Consider the following 18,739-nt stretch of genomic DNA (forward strand, 5'->3'; position numbering starts at 1 on the left):
TTTACACCAGGAGATGGTGGACATGAGTAACTTATTCAAAGTTTTATAGAGTTTATCAGAGTTTGAAAGACACAGAGAGAAAGATAGTGAATTGTAGCGAGAATACTCACAATGCTGGGAGGAATAGAGGAATACTCGCCCTCTGCCATGACTCGTAGTCGTCTGGTGAGACCATGGGTGCTTCTACCATGACAGTCCACATGTAGTGAAGCCTGTGCTTTGTCTCATCGTGTCTCCACCCCACCGGGGAGGGAGTAATTGGCGAATTAGATTTTGGGAGTGATCCGGATCACCGTCTGGATCCAGGAATGTTTTTAAAGGATTCTTCACTATTGGAAGATAGGGCTGATGGTGGAGGTCTGCGCTCTCTGAGGGCTTTTCTAGTTGTTTGTGGGATGGATTTCACAGCTGCATACATTGATGTGAAAAGATACTCTTAAAACCACATCTTCTTTTCCTCTTTTTCTGAGTTCAAGTTGATGAGAAAAAATTTAACCTTGATGGTCCTGATGGCTTCCAATGTTACTGACAAAGGCCTTCTTCTGAGAATAACGTCACTTTTTGGACCATCCTGCATGTTCCCCTGATCCAAATCCAATTGACAACATTTGGGGATGGATGGCAAGGGAAGTTTACAAAAATGGACATCAGTTCCTGACAGTGGATGCCCTTCGTGAAGCCATCTTCACCATTTGGAGCAATGTTCCCACTAGCCTCCTGGAAACACACTCATCAAGCATGCCGAAATGAATTTTTGAAGTGATCAACAACAACAACAGTGAAGCTACTCATTACTGAATCCTTTTATGAAACTTTTATTTATGTTTTGAGGGGGTTTTGTTTTTTTTTAACTGTTCTCTTAAACTTTTGATCAGCTTATTTCAATTTGATTGTTTTTAACAAATTGCTCACCCAGTTTTTTTTGTCTCACTCCCATTTCCTCTTTTTACATTTTTGAGGCTCTACTCAAAACCTTCTTAAGATAAAACAGTGCAAAATGTAAATTCTTGCAATTTTTCAACTGGTCTTAAGATTTTGATCAGGAGTGTATACTGTATTTTCAAATATTGCTATAATTTTTTTTATGTTGATATGACTGACCTACTGAAGCTTCAATTAAAATTTCATCCATTTTCATGTTTAGTCATTTTTATATTTCTCATTAAACTTGATTTACATTTAAAGTGAGTTTCCTTGTTTTGTCCACACTTGTCATTGAATCTTTGTTCTTCTCTGCCAGCTGGTGTTTGAACCCCGGAGACCTACCTTAGACATGTTCGTTATATAACCTTAATTTGCATTGGTTGGTTCGTGTTTAGTGTGTAAGAAAATTTGTTGACCGCCTCACCACTCCAACAGGAAACTCAAAAAGTCCAGTTTAGCAGACACTGTGAGGAGACATTTATTTTACGAATGTCAGATCTACAACAGTCACTGTCTGGTCTTAATGTCAACAATAAAGCTCCCCATAGCAACATGGCTGCAAACAGGAAAGTTAAAAACAAAGAAAGTTAATCCTTTAGAAGCTCATCTGTATTGAAATGAATAAATCAGATCAGACATTTACAGTAAAAATAACACCTATTCAGCACATTTAAACCTCAATGCTCACAGCTCCATATCTATTCTTAAATAGCACACCATCCACACATTTTACAACCATCCCTCAATGATTGGTTCATAAATATTGGCAATGTAATCTACAACAAAACATTTACCAGCAAAGTTGACCTTTTAGAAATGTTTGGGAACATTGAAATGAAACCCTTTGGACCTTAAAAATCCCACTATTGTGAAATGCAACATACAAGCTCTTAGATAAATATTACACAATTTCTCTACACAAACAAACACACTAACAGGCTGCTACAATCCTGAGAGGAAGAAGACAGAGGCTATTATTGCACAATTTAAGTTAAAGTTTACAATTTAAAAAAAGCTTTTCTGATAAGACATCTGCACTTTGGCAACAAATCAATAAATCAAAACCTCAGTGAGAGATTGACTCTACAATGCTACAAAGTAAGAGTAAAGCTTCTCCTGCATCACGTCTTTTAAGTCTCTTCAAGTAGCTTCCGGAGGTTTCTTTGAATCTGAAACAGAAAAAAAAAATCAACAAATAACTATTAACTACTGTAGCTGCCCAAACACATTATATTTTTATGGGATTGGTTAAAGTTTTTTTATTTCAGTGATCAGTTTTGAGAGTTATGCTCCATTCACGCTTGCACAGAAACTAATCTCCTGAAACTTAAGCCTAGTGTCGTCATATTTACTACTCAGGACTAATTCAAGCCAAAAATGTACACACACAACAACTGTTATGAAATCATCACACATCCATATTTTTTCTATTTTTCCCATAAATCACATAAACTACTTCAAACTTGCTCTACACTACCAAAGACTCAATCATTTTTAGGATTTTTTGTTTTTAATATTTCATTTTTTACATCATTAAAACCCTGCAAAAATGTAATTATTTTACATATAATAAAATGTAGAGGGTGGGCTTTGGTGTTGATTTGTGGTGCTAAATCATCATACATTAATATTTTTTTCTACGTTTATTTAAAAAAGAAATTCAAACTGGCTAAAAAATACCAAACTTTAAATCATTTTCAGGATAACAACCCTTTAAGAAAGTTAATCCTTTAGAAGCTCATCTGTATTGAAATGAATAAATCAGATCAGACATTTACAGTAAAAATAACACCTATTCAGCACATTTAAACCTCAATGCTCACAGCTCCATATCTATTCTTAAATAGCACACCATCCACACATTTTACAACCATCCCTCAATGATTGGTTCATAAATATTGGCAATGTAATCTACAACAAAACATTTACCAGCAAAGTTGACCTTTTAGAAATGTTTGGGAACATTGAAATGAAACCCTTTGGACCTTAAAAATCCCACTATTGTGAAATGCAACATACAAGCTCTTAGATAAATATTACACAATTTCTCTACACAAACACACTAACAGGATAAATCATTTTCAGGATTACAACCCTTTAAATTCCAGTTACACACACACACACACACACCCACACCCACGCACACACACCCCCACACACACACACACATACAAACACACTATTTCTTAAGTAGTGCCAGATACTCCCTCTGGACACCTTCACGGCATATGATGTACACATACAAAAAAATGCTATTAAACCACCATACATCAACAATTTTTTAAATTTCAATTTTTGTTTTTTTTTTTTTTTTAAATCACATAAACAACTTCAAAATTGCTCAAAACTACTAAACATTAAATCATTTTTAGGATTTAATCCCTTTAAATGCCAGTTTTATTATTTGAAATATATCATTTTATTACATCAAAAAAGAAAAGAAAATCCAAATAATAAATAGTAGGGAGATGGGGTTTCGGTGGTGATTAGAGTCTGCGATATGTTAAAGATTAGTAACAAAATTAATTTAGTTGCATTAGTATTTTTTAAGTAGTGCCAGAGATTCCCTCTGAACGCCTTCAAGGCAAAAATGTACATGTATGAAAAACTACTATTAAATCATCATACATCAATATTTTTTCTCTCTCTCTTCTCTCTTTTAACATAAATTTTAAACAACTTCAAACTTGCCAAAAAAAATACAAAAAAGGTAATCATTTTGAGGATCTAAACCCTTTATATTTCAGTTTGAAATATTTCATATTTTGACTAAAAATAAAACACATATTATTTTCTATATAATAAATTGTAGGAAGACTGGCTTGTGTGGTGATAAGAGTCCTGGATATGTTGAAGATTAGCAACAAAATTAATGTGATTGCATTAGTATTTTTAAGTAGTGCTAGATACCTAGATACTCCCTGTGGAAACCTTCAAGGCAAAAATGCCTCATTCACTTCCATTAAAAGAAGTTTCAAGGTGAGTTGCATATGTAAACACAAAGAACAAAGACTAAAAGAAGCCAAAACCTCAAAAAGTTCATGGAAAATAGACGGACTGTTGCAGAGGAGGACTGGATACTGGTACTTTTATTTTAAACTTAAGGTGCCCTCATTATGTGCCCTTTTCTCTGTCTTAAAAGACAGAACTTTGGACTCACATTAGTGATACTCTACAGCTCATAGCTCAGACTCAACAAACTATTTTCCTTTTACAAAATCTATGGACTGAGCTCCACCAGCTTTAGTCTAATTTTATCTGCCCTTTTCATCTTCCAGGAGGCCTGGGTCAAAGTCAACAGTGTCTCCCACAACCTTAATAAAAGGTTATGGGAGACACTGCTTAAAGAAGCGTAAGTGGTATGAGCATGAGGGAATATTCAAAGCATGATACCTCACAAATCCTATCAGACACAGAGAGGAAGTTTTCTACACTGGGAAATAAACAAAAAACAGATTATTGAAAAGAGTGAGCAAGAGCATGACTTAAGTGTCAACTTTTACAGATTAAAGGGCAATAAAACAATATATTGTGTGTGTAGAAAGTTGCAGGAGCATGGTTGGTTGTGTGTGCTGTAACTCTACGAACCTTTTCTAGTCTGAACAGGTTGTTGGACAGCTCTCCATAGATCTCAGCGTTCATTTCATTCTGCGACCTTTGGCTCACAGCATTACTGCATCAAACAGAACAAACCATCCATAAATAATGTGTAAATGTGTGTTTCTTTAAAGATACGAGTTCTTCATTGCTGTCTTACTCATTACGAACGTGCTCCCCCATGGACACCAGAGAGTTTAAACGATGCTCCAGAGCCACGATCTTAAAGGCCATGTAACAGGAGGACAGGACAAGGACACCGACCCTGTGAGGACAATCAAACACAGAGAACAATCACAAACACGCCCGGATAGCTCATATTTGATGTGATGGGTGCTGAGCTATTGAGCTATCAGAGCGCCACGTCTTCTCAGGTTCCACATAATGAAAGGTTACTCACAAAAACAAATAGATGAGGAGGATGGTGTGTAATGACATGGGCTGGGAGGATTTGTCTTTGGGTGCCGCTTTAGGAGACCCTGAGAAGAAAGAACATGAAATAAAAATATGAAAGGTCACATACTGTGCAAAATACACTTTTTCAGGCTATTCTAACAGAAATATGGGCCCCTGTCCTGTCCACAGTTCCCCCAAGAATCAGAATCCCTCCCTTTCTTTCTCTACTTTTCAATGTGTGCTGAAACAAGTCATTCTCATGATGTCATGTGGGGAGGTAGCCCTGCCCCCAGGTTTGGTTGGCCCTCCTCACCTGATCCTCCTTTCAGCTGGCAGCCGAGAGGAGGATCAGGAGAGCCACATCCGTTTCCCGAGAGGGGCGTGGTCAGGGGCGGAGTCAGAAAGCTCACTAACATTTAACGCTACAGACACAGAAACTATGCCAGCAAGACACTTCAAAGACCTCTGAGATCAATATAAGCATGTCTTAAAGGGGTAAAATATGTAACCTTGAAAGAAATGAAGTGCAGTATTAGCTTCTGAAAGAGTTACATTTGAATAGCTGGATAATTTCTTAAATAGCTCCGCTTTTTCTCTTACTTCTGTCTACAGACTGAGAATCTGTGAAAGGCCAAAACATAAAAGGAAAGCATCACTCTTGTGTCAAAGCTGAGCCAATAGATTTGGGTCTCTAAAAAAAGATGGATTTCTCATTGCAAAGAGCAAGGCTGGATTGACAGTGGTCATGGAAACACAAGCAAGATCAGGGTTTACCATGCCGAACCATGCCAAACTGTGGACCAAACTGGACTGCCTGGTGGAAACGAACCATCTGTGACTGTTGTCTGACTCCGCCCCTCCTGACCTAAGTCAGAGGTTTTCATTCTATGGCCCAGTCTCCTATCCACACTCACACAATCATTGACTTTGAGGCGCGTTCCCCTGTGAGTCCATGATGGCTTAGGGCTGTCCCACTGTCAGGTCATAAAGTGCATGAGACCTTTTAGGCCCTTCATGCACCCTTTTCCTTGAGCGGGCATATCTGCAGACTTAACGTGAGGATATTACCCATAGTTCCTAGCATTGTGATGCATGACAGGAGCTGTTTCTCAAAGCCTGTATCATGTAATCATATTAATCATTTAATACAATCATGTAATATAATTATATAATTATATAACATAATCATATTATATGGCACCACTTTGATGATAGGAAATAATGATGACATATTCACGGTGGAAACAAGACATTAAAAGTGTGTTGAGCGTGCTAGGACCTGATATTACATTATTTATTCATTTTTTAAGAGAACGAAAACAATGTGCATTGGATTTTGGGTAATTCCTGCGAGTGGAGGAGACACATGTGCATCCTTGTAAATTCTCTGTTTGAAGGACTCAGTCCTTGGAAAAATTTCGAGGATGCTCCATGCAGTCGATCGCGTAGTATCCTTCAAAAATTTCAGTTTGTATCCTTCCTTGGCTTTGAGAAACAGCAAGAGATTCCCTGGAGATCATGCTAGCGAGCGCTATAAAAGTGGAACGGGCCAAATGGTAAACAAAGGACTGTCCTATTCCCATTCATACCACTTTGCACCCCTTGCAGCCACATGCACTCAATCACTTTTAAGGTGCAGTCAGTTAAGTCTATAAGGGCTCAGGGTTGAGGGAGGAGATTGAGATTCAGCCCATGTCTGGAATAAGTTATCACAGAAACAGAAGAACTTTGTTGTGTAATGTGTCATTACTTTTGGGACACAAAAATTAGCTCAACATTGTTCTTTTCTTTCAACGACCGATTAGCACCACTGTAGAAAGCACAAAACTTTGGCATTTGATATCACTTCTCTCTGCAGAAATCCCTTCCTGTCCCCATCTGGAGATCCTCACTGTTCTGTGACTTCATCTGCAAACAACCTATTTATTGCAGTAGTAGAATACAGTTGGTGTTTGTTTAATGGAATTATTTAACATGCAGAATTACAGGGGTGATGAGATATTATCTTAAACATCTGTCTGAGTCTACAGGTGTATGTTGGGGTGGTGCAGAGTTGAACGCAAGAGTCTGAGACTGGAAACCTTGCAGCTTAAACAGAGCACTAATTAAGAGGATGTTTGTCAAGTGATTAGATAAGGATGCATATCAGGTGTGCAATCAGCACATCCTGAGTCGTCTGCCTGAATGTGCTCACATGTGTACCTACATATCAAACTGGTTTAGATGCACATGGTAAAGACATACAAGTCCTAACATGATGAGATCTACTTTTAATATACCATTACTGAGGGCAGCTCCATGTATTTGGCTCGGGGACTGAAGGTGGATGTCTGCATGGACTGAAACCTCTCCGCTCTTCACTGCACTCAGAAATGTGTCGGGAAAGTCTGCTCAAACAAACAGAGAGAACCTGTGACTTCACCTGCCTCCTGCCAGGTAAATATCATTAACAGAAGCACAAATATCCTTACAGCCTGACAGGTACTGTCTGTTAGCTTGTGACATTAAAAACTCTCCATAAACAAAAAGCTGCAGATGTCATTCAGCTGTCACTGCTCTCATACCGACTTTTACTGTAACAAAGTCTCAATGGATCAAATTTCACTTTGGCTTCCCTCCAAATATTTGTGAGCCAAAGCCTGTCTGAACCAGTGGCATCTGACTCCTTAAGCAAATTTGGTGAGAATAAAAGAGCGTGTGAAGCAGATGAGATCAGGAACATAAAAACATGTTGAAGAGGGAGCACAGACCTGTTATTTTATCATAATCTGGGGTCTGAGAGCCAGAACTGCTGCTCTCCATCATCTCCTGCCGTCTCTGCTGAACGACTCCATCCAGGTCGGAGAAGTCTCCAGAAAAGTCCTGCAGCGTTCGTACAGGAAGATATACAATAGATGCCACATGCAGAGCTGGTGTTGTATAACATAAGAGCAAGGCTGTTCTATACATCTTTCATCTCAAAGGAAAATATTTTCAGTCATGTACAGAGAGAACATCCTGTACAAAAACATGGAAAAGAGAACAAACTGACCAGAGGAAGCGTCGACGGACAATCCACCCTGAAGCTGTTCTCACATGAGGAGTTAGTGGGGCTGCCACAAGGCTTGTCCACCTAAAGGATAGATCCCACAAATCAGTATTATGTATAGTATTTATATAACATTTCTAAAGCTGCAGGTTAACTTATGGGCTTTTGTGCCTTTATTCAGACAGGAGACAGAAACTGGGGGGCTGGGATGACATGTGACTAAAGAGCCTAAGGTTGGATTTGAACCTGGGCCACCTGCTCCAAGAACAACCGCCCCTGCCCATGAGGCAAACCCTCCTAGACAGTAGAAAATATCAAACGAGTGACATCAGCCAGTTGGTTACTGAAGGGAACTTTAAAGCCCTATCAGCTGTGGCAGCCATACTGAAAAGGAAGAGAGACAAAAAGTAGAGCCAGGGCGAGCTTTAAGCCTAATGACAAACAGCTACAACTTGTGTAGATGCCACATGTACCTGGGTGTCAAGTCTGCTCTGGGTCCTGCATCTTCTAGTGATTTTACACCAGTGTTTCTCAGATGGTTGAGGCAAGTCTTGGTGTGCCTTTGGACTTTGTAAAACCATATGCTATTACTAACACTAAACAACATCTGAAGTTACTGTCACATGTTTTAAAGAGGCTATTTGGACATGGATATGGTGTGCCTTGAATTCTGGCTTGGGCTTGGGTGTGCCTTGGGCAAAAATGGTTTAAAACCTCTGTTTTACACAATATGATTGGCTGTACGTTGGTACGATGATGTGGCACAATGTGACTGACTGTACGTCAAAGAGTTTATGGAACTGGTTGTTAGTGGCTCAGTGCACCACTGCACTATTGTCTTATATAAGTTTGTACATATATCTTGATTGTTTGTTGGAGTACACTTTCTGAAGTGAAATTCCTTTTATATTTATTTCTCAACAGTAGTGTAAAATCCTGCATGTATGCTTTCACTTAAACTTCATATTTGTTAGACTGGTTTCTGTCTGTAGACATATTCGTTAATGTTCCATTTTTGGGCAGCTGAAAGACATAAGAAAGGTTTGCATTTGCCTACCTGTATTTTAATAGACCGAAGCTACATAGCAGTTCCCAAATCAGATACTTCTGTGTTCCACATTACATATTTTGAGTGCATAAATGCATAAGTGTTTCACACTGAAGAGTATACCCAAATGCAGTATACTACTGGTGCTCAAAAACGTCCAAGAATCGAGCGTGAAACCGTAGACGTTTTGATCCTAAATTATTTTTTAGTGATGTAGCAGAAATTGTACTGTAAGCATGCTAGAGGGCTAACTATCGTTAGCATCCACTACCGAGCTAAGAAGTTATTAGCAACGTAAGCACATTTCAACCATGAAAAGGCATCTACTTAAACATACTGACAGAGAGAGTTGATAGCCTACAGACTCACTCACAGTTTACAGCCTATTCATGTTACACTCCCTGAATATTTACTCTGTTGTGGCTAACATGATAGCTAATTTGCAAGCTAGGAGCTGTGCACTTAACCTTGCAAAGCAGATGGATTTGCCAGACTCCATGTCTATCATCAGGTAAATCATCTTAAAAAGCTCCAATCCACACCATTTGTGCCAAACAGCACGCTGTTCTGAATAATCAGAGTCATCTGAGGAGAATGAGGCGGTAGTTATGGGCGGGATTCAGTTATACCAGCCGATTGCAATGGCTGCCACAACATAACAGCTGTTTTATCTGAACTGGACCACATTTCTGTATAACTTAAAGAGTAAAACTACACTTAAAGCTTTTCATGATGAAAAAGATGTTTTCTATATTCTGCCGACCTGCTTCGGCAATCATTACGGGTGGGGTCTTCTGGCGTATCTAATGGCTGATGCGATGGTTGCTATTAGCTTGGGTGTAGCTGTAGGAAAGCAGCAGTTTAAGTGCAACTGGACCACATTTTTCTTTGAGATGAGAACAAAGAGTCACACTGAAAGCTTGTCTTGGCAGGGAAGGATGCTTTTGCACGTCCTCCTTGGCATAAATTTATTCACGGAGGACCTTCACCATTTACAACTATGGCAGCGGTAGCCTCTCTGTTCAGGAGCATTAAATGTGCACAACCTTATGTTGCCTTGTCGCTCTGATGGCCCGTCACCAATGTGACCAACAGAACGTTCCTCCAATCACCTTCTGAGAATTTTTTAAGTCCTGCCCTTCCCAAACGCTACGCTTCTATGGGAGCTTTCCCAGATGAATGTGATATAACCATGCAGCAGATATATAGAAAAGAGCATTGATTTAATGTCCTGTTTCTAGTCATTTTTGTAAGTATAATAACTAGTTGCTCTTTTTTGAGCTCTGTTTTGGTCACCACCATCTTGTGAGAGAAACGGCTACCCCATGGGTTGATGAATGCCAGATGAAGTTAAGCAGGCCTTAGACTTCTGACAAGTCTTTGACTCAACCAAGGCTTGTTGTTCCATGTTTCCAGTCGTCATGCTAAGCTAAGCTAACCTGCCTTTCCCCTATTTACCATGCATTCCTAGCTGTGATATCAATCTTCCCATATTTATGAGTAACTCATCAATGTTGAGACTGAAAATGTCAACAAATATTTAAATGTAGGTCATCTCAGTTTCCTAGAGCCCAAGATGACAACCTTACTAAGAGAACAGATCAGTATGCAAATACTGTGACAGAAAGTAGATCTATTAAGGAAGCTGCAACCTGCACATGTTTAAGATATAACTTAAAGTCCAAGAAGCCTTCCCAATCTTATTTTTTTGGAAGGGCTGTAATAATTTAAGTTTCCATTTACATCAGGAGACGTGTAAAAACAGCAACCATTGGAAAAAATCCACTGTTTAAATGACAGAAATGCCTTTAGTGTTACGGCACAGTCTTGTTATGTTAACCTTTAAACAAACTGTTATTTTTTAGCTCCAGGCCTTTGAGAGGGAGTCAACAGAGTTAGTTTAGTGCTGCTAACCGTGCCGTGTTGTGATGATTAAGGTGTTTTCACTGTTAGAAAAGACAGTGCCTCAAAGATTTCTCACAATTTGGATTTTACGTCAGTCCTAATTTTATTTCACTCCATACGCTTGTGTGTAGATTTGATGCAGAAGTATAGATCAGACTTACAGTTGAGGGAAGATGTAACCTACCTCCAAATGAATGCAGATGGACCTCAGGAGTTTGTAGGTGGTGTTTCGAGAGAGGAAGGACACAAATACATGCTGGAAAACAGTATTCAGAATCATTTATGTGGGTACTGAAAAGGACATAACTGATCGTCTAAGCCAAGCGTTTTCCAAACAATAGCCCGAGGGCCAAATGTGGCTCAATTCTAAATATTTAATGAAATATGGCCCACATTTGAACATGAAGCTTGTGTTGACTGTATAGTACTTATTGGTTTCAGCACAAGGAAGTGCTACCATGTTAATTCTGTAAACAAACATTTTGACAAGAAAAATTTATTGATTTGAGTTTTTGTGACTGAATGAAGACAGCGCTGTAAATCAAAAACATATTGGCAACCAAAATATTAACAAACTTTTTTTATCTATAATGCCATGATGGATTACAAAGGCCAATAGCAGTACCACTGGTGTTATAAGGGCAGCATCAATAGTAGCCAGGGGCAATCAGGGCCATTTAAGCATACCCAATCACTAAGCGTATCTTAACCATCATAAGATTGTTTTTTACTAACTGTATCACCCTCAAAGTGAGGCATATGAAAGTGGCCCCACCATCCTTATATATTTTTTGCATGTGGCCCTCAGTAGAAAAGTTTGGACACCCCTGGTGTAAGCCATCTTCTCACCTGATAACTTGTAGTTTCAATCACAAGCGCGTTTGGCACTAATAAAGCAGTTTTAGTCTTTTTGATGAATGTCACAGACACCACTGGGATTGAAATCTAGACAAAACAGCAAATACAAACATGTTAAAGCCAGAAAGAATACGTATAAACATTAAAAATTATTGAATTTCCAGAAAAATAAACCTTAGTGTCTCTGCCAAAGACTTTAGAGTGGAAACAGATCCAGTTATCAGAGACGAACATTTTCCCCTGATATAAAATATCTCTCTGCAGGGCACATGTGTAACCTGTTGGCACAGAAAAGCCCCAGATTAAGGCTAACATTTCCTTCCTTTGGTTGCATTCATCTGCAGAAATAATCTGATACTCACTCTGTTTGAGCGGCTCATCTTTGCTGACGTCTTTAAATAACTTGTGATACTGGGCGTTGGTCTTTGACAGCTAAAGAAGCAGAGAATATGTTTGTGAAGCCAAAATTGCACAAATATTGTTTGAAACTTGCTGGAAAATGTAAGATAGGCTGTCTTCCTACGTGACTGGGCTGGGATTTCTTTCGTTCAAGCTTTGCCTCACTGTCGCTTGGAGTCTGCATCGGTGAAAGTTGCTCCACTGGTTTTAATCTGTCAAATAAAAAGCTGTGTTAATGTTTAAGTAGCAGCCTGAGGAGAAGACGGGTGATATATGGGCTGATGTAGGGCTGTTAAGTTTTAGGACTCATATAAGGTTTAAAATATAAGCACACTTCCCCTGATCCATACTTAACAACAAGTCAAAAGTGTCCCTGGCCTTGCTTTGCATACTGTCAGCTGTGGTTGGCAAGGAGTGCTTACACAGCAACAGTGAAATTAGTAAACAGCACTTTGGTCATGCAGGTACACAACAGTCAGGTAGAATTACACAGCTACAGCTCTGTTGACACTTTAAAAATGAAAACTTAGCACGTAGCATTTTAGCACAGCTTTCATTCAGGTTTCCCAATCATTTTTATACTTCTATCCCAAGGACAGCCAGGCCAGGGGGAAGCATAGTTCTTCAGTTTTCTATCTGTCAAGGCCTTTCTTTTGTGTCTGCTGTGAAGATTCTCTTTACCTTTGCACAAATGCCCACTCTGACTCAAACATACACTGAGATTTTGGAGGTCAAAGGTCAGTTTCACTGGGCCCCATGTTCATCCCTTACTTGTGACCATGAAATGTCAAGAATGCTTTAAAGGATGCTTTAAATCAGATTTTTTAGGTCAAAGGTAAAGGTCACAGAGTTCCTCTAGTATTTGTGACCACAGTATATATCAAGAATTGACTTCCAAAATCTATGAGTTCACCCTGGGGTCAGAGTGGGTATTTGTGGAAAGTTTGATTAAAATATCTCAAAGGTGCATGTCCTCAGGGCCCAATGGTCATCCCCTGCTTGTGATGGCAATAGCTCAAGATTACTTTCAAGAATTTGCTTCTAACTTGGTGCAAATGTCCACTGTGACTCAAGGAAGAACTGATTAGATGTTGGGGGCCAAAGGGCACCAACATGACCAACTTGTAAGCATTACATGTAGGGAATGCTTTGAGAGATTTTCTACAATTCAGACATATTTGTTGACTATCTGTTGTTGTTGGTGGTGGTGGTGGTGGTAAAGGAGCATCAGATTTGGCTGTAAAAGCCATAATAAGCTCAGCAACACCAGGCGGTAGCTCTAGTTCTCCTTTGGTTACGTTTGATGACACGGTGAGAGTCAGAGAGAGCAGCAGCAACTTTAGAAACAAGGGATTAAGGTGCAAAACCTCCTCAGGGTGACATGTGTAATGTTTCCATTAGCTGTTAAAATGTAGAGTTACAAAATCTTTCACAGTAACAATGAAAAAATGACATTTAAGAGTTAAGTTCAAACACTTGCTCCTTTTGTCACCTCTGTACAGCTGACCATTCGATGCATGACATCTGCATCAATGTTGGACTTTGCATTTCCAAAAGATACATCGACAAAAAGGTTAGGAATAGTTCTCCAAATGTAGTTTGATGGATGCAAAGCAAAGCATAAGAGTTGTAGGTCAAAGGTCTTGATAACTGAGCTCAGCTTTCATCACTTGCTTGTGAATGTGGTATTTCAGGACACTTTGAGGAATTTCCTCCAAACTTTCCACAAATGTCAACTCAAAGATAAAATTAAAACTTTTTGGAGGTAAAAAAGTCAAGGTCAAAACTACCCCAGCTCTTCTTCTGGATCCACCGCTGTACTTTAGACTCTCAGGCGATTGTAGAACTCTTAAAGGCTTAAAACTGCCAGACGGTAGTTTTAGTTTGTCTTTGTATTGTATTTAAATCTTTCATTGTTTATTGTTATAAAACCCCTCGGAGAACAGCCAAACTCACTCTTCATCAAACTGAAAGCAGTGACACTTAAGGGGTAGTCTTATGGAAGCCCTGTGACGACATACAGCCATTGATTTTTATTTGTATGTTAGAAGAGACCCAGTTTATATCAAAACAAATCCTCGAAGGCCAGATTTATCAGGATAGACTAAACTACAAAGTCTTGTTTTCTCTATACTTATTCTTCTTTTATACTGCAGTTTTAGCGCCATTTTTCACACTTTTATAACAGTTCTATTTTAATTTTAGACTAACAAAGCTGTTACAGCTTTACTGCGTTTTATACTGTGTAACTAATGTAAGACTCGTGTGTGTCTTCCTGTGATTAAACGGTGTGTGTTTATTCTTGTTCACATGCTTACAATGTGACCTCCTGTTCCGAAAAAAGATTAGACAAATAAAAAAGAAAATTCTGCCAATTATTCACTCCATTTTTCTGAGAAATCAGTGACAAAAGTTAATTTCAGTCCTTTAGAATCAAATGTAAGGAGTTCAGAAATGTTCTTTTGTCTGTATTGTGGTTCAAACGTTTAGAATATTGCAGTAACACTGGTTTAAAAGAGAGGAAACTATTACATCCTGCACCAGACTGTTGTTCTGCACATGCAGACATCTCTCTAAGAACAGTTTAACCGTGCTCACCTCATGCCAGCTGCTTTCCTCCGGCTCTCGTTGGACTCTGAATCCCCATCCAGACACAGCTGGAGGCCTGCAGGTGAGTCTCCTTTCCTGCCCTGTCTCCTCTCCCCGCCATTCTCCCCCTCAGATCTGCACACAGTCCACAAAAAAACACAATTACCTCTTATTCTGCAACGCCAACGACTTGCACAACACTGTTTAAGCAGGGGTGGGAAACTCTTGGCCTACGGATCACATGTGGTTCCCTTCCTCACACACCGTCAACCACAAGTCAATTTTAAATGTCAGGAAATTGTAAACATCATAAAATATGACAAAATCTGTGCACAGAGTAAAGCTTAGCAAGTCAGCTAAATCCTGACTTGTAAAGAGCACTAACATGGGGGAAAACATTTGATTACTGGTGTTTGTTTTTGTTTTTTGAAGGAATCAGTGCATATACTCTGCAGCAAATGTTTCTGTGAACCCCTTTTCTATAAAACATTTCAAATATGAAATTCTGTGTTTAAAACTTAAATGCAGTAATGCTTGTTTTAAAGAGCTAAACATCTAAATGTTGGTATTATATTTTTAATAAAAAAAGCTATATATATTTGTCCTGCTTGTTATATTTTTAGTGATTTTATTTGTCTAATATAGTGCTTGAAAATATAAACCTTTAGGAAAAAAACACTCATAAGATACTTTTGCCCCATGAAAGGATAAACATTCATTCAAGTGACCCCTAATCCCAAATATGTCCTTTTATTTGCCCCAAAGAGTCAACAGTGTAGAACAGGGGTGTCAAATTCAAGGCCCGGGGGCCAAATCTGGCCCGTAGAACAGTTAAATCCGGCCCCCAAGATTATATTTATATTTATATATGTATATAATTCTGTTATAACTGGCCCATCAGTATGAGCTCTGCAGATTTCCTCAAGTATAAAAATGTAAATTTATCCTTGATGATTTAAGATGTTCTTGTTAAGTCATAAAATTTGAAAAGTAAGGAGTAAAATTACTTAGATAAAAGTCAGGAATATGGCAAAGGAAATTCATTTATGTTTTAATTTCATATTTTCACTTTTGCATCTCACAATTGGGATTCAAACTTAGGATTCTGACTTTTTATTTCATATACTGAGCACTTCAATTCATAATTCTGACTTCTTATTAAATATTTTCAGCTTCTAGATTCATAATTTCAAATTTTAAGTCATAATTTGACCTATTAAACTAATTATTTTGTATTTCATCTCATATTTTCAACTCCTAACTTTGACTTTGTAATCCTATAGTTTGGCCTTTTGGACTCAATTAAAATCTGAATCATATGTAATAATCTTATGACTTTTATTTTCATGATTACAAACTTTACAACGTATCTTCACTTTCTGTTTAAGATTTATTATGTGCCTTTTCTGGATAGAGGAAGGACAATGGATAGACTTGGAAACAGGGAAGAGACATATGGTAAAGGGCCACAGGCCGGATTCAAAAACCCGGGCCGCCTGCGTACATGGGTAGCGCCTTAAACCACTTGACCACCTGCACACCCTATTTTGACTTTTTAAACTTGTGATTTTGTCTTTCTTTTTAATATATATGAAAGTTTCTAATATATTTGTTTGTAAAACATTATTTCTCAATTTAATGTTTTGAACTTTTTGAACTAATACATTTACTTTTCTCAGGTTGTGAGCCTTCAAACTTATCTTTTTAACTTTTTAAATTTCAAAATCAATTATCATCAGTGCTAATTTCTTTTTTCGTATTTCTTTCCTGGTGAAACAAGGTTGAAAGTTTATGGTTAAAAAAGTGACCCTGTTAGGCCCTCAGATTAGACATGAATCCAGAATACGGCCCCTGCTGTGATTGAGTTTGACACCCCTGGTGTAGATTGATTGTTTTTTACAACTCTGGAAAACTACTTCCTGTTTCAAGGCGAACAAAAAACCTGCCATAATGGTTTTTGATGCGACTTAAGCTTTAGCTGACTTCAACCCACTGGCAGTTATAATGACCACAAACATTACATTGTCGTGTTCATATTACATTGGTGGAAGTTACTGCAATTTTTACCTTCCCTGAAAATGTCATACCTATTATGTTTGAGGGAATTTTGTTATCACATTCATAGTAGCCAACTGCTGTTGCATTTGTGGGAAATTTTAAAGTTACAATCCCACCAAAACAATCAAACTGCAGACTTGTATTATGTTTGTGGGCAGTTATTATGTTTAAAGCGGTTACATATCACATCTCAGTCATTTTTAGCCAAATTGTGGCACAATATACACATTAATATTTTCATAGAATAGATATAACTGTTGCCATAATACCAGAATTAAACATGTTTGGCATGAAACAGAAATCCAACAAGGCCACCTTTTGGTTTTTAAGTAGGAATAAATATGCAAACTCCTAACATCTACATTAAGCAAACACATTGGTTACATTTATGGATATTGAAACTGACTAGATTTTCTGCACGCTTAAATACCATGCAATCCAAATGAATGGACTCTCCATTATTCTAATGATTGGTGGCATCAGGTAAGCAAAGAAACTCTGACTTTCAGGCATATTTTTCACAGAAACAGTGAGACAGCACGATCTAAACTGCACAAATACCTTGGACACCGTTGCTCTTCAACACTTCTACAAACTTTTCCAAAAGTTGGCAATGTATGTATATGTGGAAGGAGTATGCCTGCAAATTTGATGATTTAATAACAATAAATTACGCAATGTTGTGTGTTTAATGGCTTCTGTTTTGTTAAATATGTGTCAATATAATCTATTATCTATTATTAGTAGTATTACTAATGGTATGAAGATGATTAAATGATAATTAAATAGATTATTTTGTGGTCAGTTGGCATATTTCTGTAAGATACCAATCCTAATGCTCATTAATAATAATGATTTCCATAGTAAGAACCACTGTTTGTCCATTAAATATCCTCTATGTCAATATAGGACCCAGCCCAAGTCTAATAATGAGCATCCGACCATTTTTGACAGTATGGCCCCTCTGGCAATAGGAATAATTTGGTATCTGTTGCCCATCCCTGGTTTTACATGTAATAACACATTGAAGGTGCAGGAGTGAGATGAACAAACAGATAATCTGCAGGTATTGCACAAACCGGTCAAACAAGAGGAGCTGTCATTGATTTTTTACATATTATGAAAAGTTTTTTGCAGTTTCTGGATGCAAATGAGCTCTGTCGTCTCTTATTCGGTGCCACGTAGCGCCCCTTAAGTAAGCACAGCCCTTTAATGAAAGGAACAGGATATGCATGGAAATGACCACAATGCAATGGGCCCGAATCGCCTTTCAAAAGCTTGAAAGAAAAGCCGGGCCCTTCCTCTCCATCTCGTCCAAACTTACGCCGGCCGTGTCCCTCGGGAGTCCTTGTTGAAAAGTTGCTCCTGTAAGGATAACGGTGTGATGAGGGCTCCGTCCGCCTGCTCGGTCACCAGCACCATGGTTTATTTCTCATTATTTCACTCGTCCTCCATTGGTGTGTTTTTCCCTTCTGTCGCCCTTCAGCTACATACAGAACAGAAGCTTCAGGAAGCCCTGGCACGAAAAGTTTGGGAAGAGCTCGCTCGCTGGACCGAGGAGACGGCAGAGGAGGAGCCGGGAAAGGGGAGGGAGCAACGAGGAAGAAAGCTGACTTCTACTGCTGGGGGTGGCGAGGTCTGGGACACGGAGATACATCTATTTACACACGGAACATTATTCAGACTCAAAAAATACATAGAAAGAGGTGAAAATGTATGAAAACTTTCAGTACTATAACGTCAAACACCGTCAAAGTCAAAAACTTTTCATTCGTGGTTCGCTAATGTTCTCTAGAGATCAAAACAGTACCTAGATTCATCAAACTTCTGTTTACATAGTGTTTGTCCAGCAGGGGGCAGCAGAGCTCAGTGGATCTTTATTAGCTGATCTCAGGTGTGTTCTATCCTCAGGTGACCCTGTTCATAGACATAATAAA

General features: G+C 38.5%; 1 protein-coding gene across 2 annotated transcripts; it reads right to left on the minus strand.

Moving 5' to 3' along the window:
- Positions 1-1,386: 1,386 nt before the first annotated feature.
- On the minus strand, positions 1,387-18,364 carry LOC121525175 (GRAM domain-containing protein 2B-like). Of its 2 annotated transcripts, XM_041811022.1 has the most exons (14): positions 18,127-18,361; positions 14,754-14,879; positions 12,280-12,367; positions 12,119-12,188; positions 11,931-12,034; positions 11,748-11,843; positions 11,083-11,154; positions 7,949-8,029; positions 7,668-7,779; positions 7,197-7,304; positions 4,922-5,000; positions 4,682-4,786; positions 4,513-4,597; positions 1,387-2,093 (listed from the first exon to the last, which is right to left on the minus strand). In XM_041811022.1, exons 1-14 carry the CDS (start codon positions 18,222-18,224, stop codon positions 2,055-2,057), a joined length of 1,263 nt encoding a protein of 420 aa, XP_041666956.1. In that variant the 5' UTR covers positions 18,225-18,361; the 3' UTR covers positions 1,387-2,054. The 2 variants fall into 2 exon arrangements, with proteins under 2 accessions (XP_041666956.1, XP_041666958.1); XM_041811024.1 differs by lacking the exon at positions 7,197-7,304 and having other exon boundaries at positions 18,127-18,364.
- Between the last annotated feature and the right edge of the window lie 375 nt (positions 18,365-18,739).

This window comes from Cheilinus undulatus, linkage group 17 (genome assembly GCF_018320785.1).
Source record: "Cheilinus undulatus linkage group 17, ASM1832078v1, whole genome shotgun sequence".
Taxonomy (NCBI): domain Eukaryota; kingdom Metazoa; phylum Chordata; class Actinopteri; order Labriformes; family Labridae; genus Cheilinus; species Cheilinus undulatus.

What these genes read in the sequence shown, in the direction of transcription:
- LOC121525175 (XM_041811022.1), bottom strand. Translation starts at nt 18,224, where the DNA reads ATGGTGCTGGTGACCGAGCAGGCGGACGGAGCCCTCATCACACCGTTA. An exon ending in TCTTTGGCAGAGACACTAAG is followed by an intron (nt 11,844 to 11,930) that starts GTTTATTTTTCT and finishes TGTTTTGTCTAG; the next exon opens with ATTTCAATCCCAGTGGTGTC. An exon ending in GGGGAGCACGTTCGTAATGA is followed by an intron (nt 4,598 to 4,681) that starts GTAAGACAGCAA and finishes TGTTTGATGCAG; the next exon opens with TAATGCTGTGAGCCAAAGGT.